This window comes from Microcaecilia unicolor, chromosome 2 (assembly GCF_901765095.1).
Source record: "Microcaecilia unicolor chromosome 2, aMicUni1.1, whole genome shotgun sequence".
NCBI lineage: Eukaryota > Metazoa > Chordata > Amphibia > Gymnophiona > Siphonopidae > Microcaecilia > Microcaecilia unicolor.
Genome location: NC_044032.1, coordinates 249,363,645 through 249,372,529, shown reverse-complemented (window position 1 = coordinate 249,372,529; position 8,885 = coordinate 249,363,645). Strand labels below are relative to the sequence as shown.

The 8,885-nt window shown below is 43.0% G+C and overlaps 1 protein-coding gene across 2 annotated transcripts in view; it reads right to left on the bottom strand.

Annotated features, from left to right (window-relative positions):
* Positions 1-8,205: 8,205 nt before the first annotated feature.
* The window catches only part of CFP (complement factor properdin), a 55,913-nt gene continuing 55,233 nt past the window's right edge, over positions 8,206-8,885 (bottom strand). Inside the window, exons 10-11 of one of the 2 annotated variants that reach the window (XM_030192391.1) lie at positions 8,718-8,746; positions 8,206-8,557 (exon numbers count right to left, since the gene is read on the bottom strand). In XM_030192391.1, the coding sequence (XP_030048251.1) occupies positions 8,742-8,746 (5 nt within the window). In that variant the 3' untranslated portion in view covers positions 8,206-8,557; positions 8,718-8,741. Of the gene's footprint in view, positions 8,747-8,885 lie in introns of both variants that reach the window. The other variant, XM_030192390.1, reaches the window with a different exon arrangement.

Genomic DNA, 8,885 nt, shown 5'->3' with positions numbered 1-8,885 from the left:
TTGGAGCATCTACCTGGTCTGTAGGGGCCAGATCTCTTACTGGTTGGTGGGGGATCAAATACTTATTTCCCTCTGCAGAATGCAAATAAATTCATATACTTTCCACAATGCGATTTTCCGGATTTAATTTGTGATGTGCTATCTCTCACTGTTACCAATAACCTACCCTTCAATTATGGGCTGCTCATGTCTTTGTCAGTGGGCACACTTACAAAATCAGCAAGGGATCAAATACTTATTTCCACCACTGTATGTTTTGGACTTGTAGGGGTATAATGCAATACTGGAAGGACATAACACAGTATGTTTCAAAAATTTGGAAATCAGGGTGGAAATATGATTCAGGTCTGTTACTGGGACATCCGATATTAGTCCACCCTATCCCGACGGGACTAACAGCTTTTGTAAATAAGTATATCATAGTGCCTAAACAGGTGATCCTCTCTGAGTGGCTTTCCCAACACTACCCTACATGCTCCCGATGGAGAGCCCGCATGATTACACTTGTGCGAATTGAAAGGATGGGAGTTGCAGATTTCAAATCTAAAATAGGATTACAATTTCAGAACACCTGGAGCCTTTTTCTCAATACGCTGTCCCCGAATGCTAGGAGCAGACTGTTGAACTTTTAATGGTACCTATATGGCTGGACTCAGAAGGACTGGAAGGGGGGAGGAGGTTGGAGGGAGGGGGGGAGGGAAGGGGGATGGGAGGGAGGGGGGAGGGAAGGGGAATGGGAGGGAGGAGAAAGGTTGGGGGGATATTAACAGAAATACGTTTTGGTTACCATATTTCTGTATTTACAATGTTTTCTTTATTCAATAAAAAAGATTAAACATAAACTCAAATGGAAAGTTGTAAAGAAATTATAAAGGCTCAAAACTATTTTAGATGTGCATATATGTGCAAACAACCCCCCTTTCCTCCCCACACAAGGAAGACAGAACACAAATACACACAGATATGCAGAGGGGTTGGAAAAGATTCTGTGAGCTATGTTCTGTATGCTTTCTCCACTTGTTTTCAGTAACATTTCTTTGGGCATCCACAAATTACCCCACTGTGAAGTGAAGAGGTGCCTTATCTGAAGCCCCCCCCCCCCCCCCCCCCCCCCCCCCCAATATCTTCCCACCATTCTGCTACTCTGCTTCATTCTCTCTTCTCTTGGCTGCCTTTAACTTGTTATATCTCCTACTCCTACCATTCCCTGCTGCCTTTAGATTCCCTGCAATGAGCAGATTTTGCACCCTGAACTCCACCTTTCTCTAGATACAAGGGCTGGAAAAGACAGAATTCTATGTGGTACAGGCAGCCAGCTCAGTACATGCCAGTGCTTCTTTACGCCTTCCTCATCTTGGTCAGAGAGGATAAAGGGACTCAAAGGAGAAAGCTCAGGATGCTGCTATGTGCAGTGTGGGGGCTCCACAAAGTGGGCACGGTTATTTGTGTGGTGCATGTTGCTGAAGCTTGGGCTGTGTATGGGACATACGTGGGGGAAGCCACTGCTTGCCCCAGGATTGGTAGCATGGAATGTTGCTACTAATTGCAGAGCTGCCAAAAGGGTCAACCTTCTGAGCAGTAGATTTAAGGCCCACCTATAGCTCCACCCCAACCCGCCCACAGCTCCTCCCAGCCCACCCATAACTCCTCCTAGACCCTCCCATAGCTCCACTCTGGCACACAGTGATTTGGAGCCAGGAGCACCAGAAGTAGCCTTCCTTTCCAGCAACAGCAGCAGACACCTTCATCAAACATCATCTCTTGCTGCTGTGGGACCAGCAGCAGCAGGAGATTACATTTTATGAAGGCATTTCCTGCTGTCACTGAAAAGGAAGCTGATCCTGGCACTCTGGCAGGAGTGCCGGAGATGACCCGCAAAAGTGGGAGTCTCGCTTTCACTTGGCAGGTCTGTAATTGGGTTTCTGCCAGGTACTTCTGACCTGGATTGGTCCCTGTTGGGAGCAGGATACTGATCTCGATGGACCATTGGTCTGACCCAGTATGGCTATTCTTATGTTAAGAGTTGTGAATTTCAAGACAAAATAATGAAGGAAAAGCATTCCATTAGTTGCTGGCATTTCAATTTGCTATAGGGTTTTGAATCACTGCTGCACAAACACGAGTTATTTTAGGAAAAACAACTGGAGCATTTCCATCTCAAACAAAGAAGGTGGGGAGGAAAAGCATGTCTTCAGTCTGTGTCCTGGGCCTGATTTCTGCTCATTAGGGCTTTGCATGGAGCCTGTGCTTGTTTCTATGGCAACGTTCAATTGCTTATGAGCCAGTTAACATTCTATCCTTAACTAGCATCACTTTCTGAACATTTGCAACTCACTGGCACATAGAAAGCTGTAGGTTTTCAGTTTGTGAGCTCATCCTTTTCGGTTAACATTTCTTGACGTTTACTGTAAATACTCCTGTGAAATCACTGTAGATCCCATAGACAGTAATGCAGATGTTTGAGTCTGTGATATTTGATCATGTTGTAAATGAATCCGTTATATTAGGTCTATCCCTTGACTGTATTATAAGCCTGCAGTGTATATTGGACTCTTCTGTTAAGTAGCATGGATTCACTGAAATTATATTTTTAAAAATGAAGCCCTCACTGGCCAATGCCCACACACACAGCTGCCAAGTTATACAGTTACAGGTGGGACGTTTTGGGGGTAACTCTATCATGTAAATGTTTAGAATATTGGCATATGCACGTTTATGTCTGGACATACACGCATGAGCGTACACATAGGCATAGTCCACTTCCACACATAAGTGCTTAAGTATATAAGAACATAAAAATAGCTATACTGGGTCAGACCAATGGTCCATCTAGCCCAGTTTCCAACAGTGGCCAATCCAAGTTACAAGTACCTGGCAGAAACCCAAATAATAGCAACATTCCTTGTTACCAATCCTGGGGCAAGCAGTGGCTTCCCATGTCTGTCTCAATAGCAGACTATGGACTTTTCTACCAGGAACTTGTCCAAACCTTTTTTAAATGCAGATACACTAACCGCTGTTACTATATCCTCTGGCAAAGACTTCCAGAGCTTAACTATTCGTTGAGTGAAAAAATATTTCCTCCAATTTGTTTTAAACATATTTCCATGTAAATACAGAAAAAACTACATTTTTATGTTTTGATACTAAAGGGGCCCTTTTATGAAGCGGTGGTAAGCCCAACACGGCTTACCGCTCACTAAAAGGGAAGTACCGCTGGACTACTGCAGCAGCCCGGTGGTGCTTCCCTCCTCCAGCGCTCACCATTTCTGGTGCTGCAAGAATATTTCAGTTTTTGTTGTGCCGGTTTATACCTGGCGGTAATTGGGCAGTGCCGCACACAGCCTGGTTAACACTGGGTTAGTGCAGAGCCCTTACCGCCATCTCAATGGGTGGCAGTAAGTGTTCTCCTCCCAAAACGGCCATGCGGCAAGTGAAGGACTTGCCGCATTGCCATTTCTTGAAAAAAACAAAGACCTGTCTTTTATCCGCTGTGGTAAAATGAAAGCCTCAGCACGCATCAAAAACACACGCTGATGCCTGCACAGGCCCCCTTTTGCTGCAGCTTCGTAAAAGAGCCCCTGAGCCAGTGAACATTCTGAGATCGATTTGTATCAATCAAGCTACTTTTGAATTTTCTCCAGTAATTAAGATTTGGGGTGTCTTAATTGATAGCACTATTACTATAGAAAATCAAGTCTCCTGTTTAAGGAAATTTTCTTTTTAATGAGGAAGCTACAATGTGTGCGTAGTTATTTTGAATAAGATTAAATTATTGGTTCAGGCACTTCTGATTTCTCAATTAGATTACTGCAATCTTTTGTATTTAGGATGTAATGAAGGTCTCCTTAGGAGACTTATGCTGGATGTTATTCTGTTTTCTTGGTCTTCTTTCTGTCATTTTATCGATAGACGTCAGGACGACTCACACAGAAGAAACAGGTTCCCCTGATTTTTAGTCTATCCAAATATGACAATATTTCTCCTAGTTATTTGAAACTACATTGGTTGCCTATTGAAGCCAGAATATACTTCAAATGAGCCTGTTTTCTTTTTAAGATTCTGCATGGTTTAGCACCTGCTTATTTGGGCTACTCATTCCCCTCGGTTAAGGGGAAGAGGAGACTATCCTGCTTATAATCGAACGAGAAAAACGCCCAAGTTCCGACCTAAATCGGGAGATGGACGTTTATCTCACAAAAACGAATAACGCGGTATAATCGAAAGCCGAACTTGGACGTTTTCAACTGCACTCCATCGCGGAAGCGTACAAAGTTGACGGGGGCGTGTCGGAGGCATGGTGAAGGCAGGACTGGGGCATGGCTATCACCCAAACAGAGATGGGCGCCTTTCGCCGATAATTGAAAAAAAGTATGCGTTTGTAGCTAGAATTTAGGGCACTTTTCCTGGACCCTGTTTTTTCACGAATAAGGCCCCAAAAAGTGCCCTAAATGACCAGATTACCACCAGAGGGAATCGGGGATGACCTCCCCTGACTCCCCCAGTGGTCACTAACCCCCTCCCACCACAAAAAATGATGTTTCACAACTTTTTATTTTCTCCCTCAAATGTCATACCCACCTCCCTGGCAGCAGTATGCAGGTCCCTGGAGCAGTTGTTAGGGGGTGCAGTGGACTTCAGGCAGGTGGACCCAGGCCCATCCCCCCCTACCTGTTACAATTGTGCTGCTTAATGTTTAGTCGTCCAACTCCCCCCAACCCACTGTACCCACTTGTAGGTGCCCCCCTACATCCCTTAGGGCTATAGTAATGGTGTAGACTTGTGGGCAGTGGGTTTTGAGGGGGATTTGGGGGGCTCAACACACAAGGGAAGGGTGCTATGCACCTGGGAGCTCTTTTACCTTTTTTTTTTTTGTAAAAGTGCCCCCTAGGGTGCCCGGTTGGTGTCCTGGCATGTGAGGGGGACCAGTGCACTACGACTCCTGGCCCCTCCCACGAACAAATGCCTTGGATTTATTCGTTTTTGAGCTGGGCGCTTTCATTTTCCATTATCACTGAAAAACAAAAACGCCCAGCTCACAAATTGTCGAATAAAACATGGACGTCTATTTTTTTCGAAAATACGGTTCGGTCCGCCCCTTCACGGACCCGTTCTCGGAGATAAACGCCCATGGAGATAGACGTTTTCGTTCGATTATGCCCCTCCATGTTTATTTGAAATAAGTCTGGATTTCCAAGTGGCTAGGTTTTGGAATGATATTGTTGATATTTTTCATTCTTCGCAATCCTGTTTTTAGGAAAAAGATGAAAACTTTCTTGTTTCAGAAACATGTTTTGCATTCGAATCATAGATTCCGTTTCATAGTGCTATCCTCTTCCCAAAAAATTGATTCTGGTTCTTATGATTTTGTAACCTGCTCTGAACTGCAAGGTACTAGTGGGATACAAGACTGGTTTATCATTATGATTATCATTAACTTCATTGAGTGTCCCCTATTCTTTGTACTTTTTGAAAGAGTAAAGAATCAATTCACTTATATTCATTCTGCACCACTCAGGATTTTGTAGACCTCAATCATATCCCCCCTGAGCCATCTCTTCTCCAAGCTGAACAGTCCTAACCTCTTTAGCCTTTCCTCATATGGGAGGAGTTCCATCCCATTTATTGTTTTGGTCGCTCTTCTTTGAACCTTTTCTAATTCCACTATATCTTTTTTGAGATACGGCAACCAGAACTGAACACAATACTCAAGGTGAAGTCGCACCATGGAGCGATACAGAGGCATTATAGTATTTTCGGTCTTATTTACCATCCCTTTCCTAATAATTCCTAGTATTCTGTTTGCTTTTTTGGCTGCTGCTGCATGCAGGGCAGAAGATTTCAGCATATTGTCTACAATGTCACCTAGATCTTTTTCTTGGATGCTGACCCCCAAGGTGAACCCTAGCATCAGGTAACTATGATTCGTATTATTCTTCCCAATGTGCATCACTTTGCATTTGTCCACATTAAATTTCTTCTGCCATTTGGATGCCCAGTTTTCCAATTTCCTAAGGTCTTCCTGCAATTTTTCATAGTTCGCATGTGTTTTAACAACCTTGAATAGTTTTGTGTCATCTGCAAATTTAATCACCTCACGTCATTCCAATTTTCAGATCATTTATAAGTATGTTAAATAGCACTGGTCTCAGTACAGATCCCTGCGGCACTCCACTATTCACCCTCCTGCACTGTGAAAAATAGCCATTTAATCCTACCCTCTGTTTTCTGTACCTAACCGCATTCACGCTTATGTACCCGGTTATAGGTGCATTACATTGCATTACATAGAGTTCTTGTTGGCTTCAACAACCCAGAGGGTTCAGCGCGGTTCACAAAATAAAAAGGAAAGAACAAGGAAACCTTGTGAGCTAACAAATACCAATTTAGAAGATACAGGATGCTGTTTACTAAGCCACACTAGAGGCACGCTAACATTTTTCGTGCAAGCTAAACAATAGCACACGCTAACCATGTAGATGCCCATAATTTTCCTATAGGCATCTACACGGTTAGCACGAGCTAAAAATGCTAGCGCACCTTAGTAAACAGGGTACAAAATTCTGTCAAGACATGCGAGACTGCCATGGAAAGTCTTGGCACCCATTTTGAAAACATGGCACCACTGGGCAGAATAGCAGTAGTGGGCAGGAAAGAGTGGGGTTCTTTCCTGTCCCCCTGAAGAAGCCATTAGATCACCAGGGCCCTTCAAGGTAAGACCGGAAAGAGTCTGTAACATGGTGTCAGAAACAATGCTTTGCAACTACTCAGAGTCGTGTGCAAACCAGGAAGAAAATGCACACAGGACATGCACTCATTCTTCCCTGCAAACTAAGAGTATAAAAGCAAAAGCTGCTTCCCCAAGACACAGATTCTTCTCTTCAGCTGCAATCCAGATCCATCTCTGCTGACGCCTTGCTCCTGACCATGTGCTCATCAATCAGCTGGACCACAGCATGCTCTGTAACAAAGACTCTCCTGTAAGTTAAATTATAACCTTCACTTTTAAACTGGCTACCTTACTTTAAGCACAGATTCTCTGTAAAGATCTCTTAAAAGAACTGTCTCTCGCTTGTAACCTTATTTATACGATTGCATTAGTCATATTGTAACTTAATAAACCCTTTTGAATCTGAATATATATATGGTCTGTTCTTTCTTAAACCTGGTAATGCAGGTTAATGTAATCCAATAAATATATTTAATTCCTTTCATTCAGTGTAATTGTAAATCTTGTTGCTTTAATCGGCAACTGGTGGAGAATTTAAAATAAATAAATAAATAAATAAATAAATAAATAAATATATATATATATATATATATATATATATAATAAACATTAGTGAGTGCTCTAGAGCTCTTCCCCCAAGATAAATCATTTCTTGTAACAAGTCTACTGAGGCTCGGGGGACTGTAGGGGGCAGCAGTTGCAGCGGTAATGGGGCTCTAGTGTGTGGAAGTGGGTGGTGGTGGTGGGCAGTGACCAGGGGGAGCCCAGTGGCCTTCACTGCCCGTGGGCCCAGTTCACTGTCAGTCCACCCCTGGCTGCAAGGCCTGCACATAGGCATGTACATGGTTTACACAATAAAAATAACAACAATCAAGTGGTTACAAAAGAAAATATACAATAAAGTTGAAACTAGGAGAGAAAGAGACAAAATCAGAGTGCAAAAAATATGAGCTTCGAGGGCTTGCTTGAAAGGAGTGGAAGATTGATTTCTAATGAATAATGGGAGGTCATCCCAGACTTTGGGCCCATTGTAACGGAGTGCTGAGTAGCGGGTACTGGACAGGTGAAACTAGGTAGGACAGGGTAATGTCAAAAAGGTTGTTATCAGCGGAGTGAGGCAGCGAAGGGGGGCATAGGGAATAAGGAGTCTTTTGAGGTAGGTAGGTGCCAAGGGAGACCTAGGTTTGTAAACGAGAAGCAGAGTTTTGAAAATGATGCGAGCAATGAATGAAAACTAACTCCCAATATTTCAAAAGCTCAGAGAGGGAAAGTACAGTTCCATATCATCTGATCCTCTAGCAGAAGGAGTAACAACTAAAACCACAACAGAACTTGGGAGCGGAACTCAGGTCTCCCGCAAGATAATCTGGTGCTCTGCCACTAGCTCAGCCCCTATTTCTCTGTCATTAAAGGGACCATAAAAATTATCAAAATGCCTAAGAAAGAGACAAAGTAGAGAAAGTTAAGAATTTGTTTTTGCTTTGTAAATTCTCCATTTATTGATAAATGTGAATAGCAACAGACATGGAGAAAGAAAGTTACAGAAAAGCAATACCATAAAAAACAGGACTTCCCAAACCTGTCCTGATGCTCCCAAAGCCTGACAGGATGTCCACAAACAATATGCATGAGCTAAATTTGCATATTCCAGATTTAACTCATGCATATTCATTGTGGGTATCCTGACAACCTGACTGGCTTAGGAGCCCCAGGACAGGTTTGGGAAGCCCTTAATTACAATGCTTTCAGTCACCTCCCACTGAAATTATATTTGCATGAGATCGTGCTCTGCAGTCCTGCACATCTTTGGACTCCAACTGTGGAATCCTGCGGGGATAAAACAAAAATAATAAAAACCTACATCAATAACAAAACTTGAATAGATGGGATAATTGTAGGGAAGAGCTCTCTGCAGCATGACAGTACTGCAGCCGCTGAGGAGGGAAAGAGGGGGAGGCGGGGTGCAAGTTTCTTCAGTAGCGCTCACATCACTTCATGGCCTTAGAGTATCTCAGTCTGAAAGAAAAAGGGACAGAAGATTACGATTAGTGTTAGTATTTTACTGTTCCCTTAATGAGTAAAGTGGAAGGTAATAAATAGAAATAAATCAAAACATAGAAAAGAAAATAAGATGCTACATTTTTTATTGGACTAA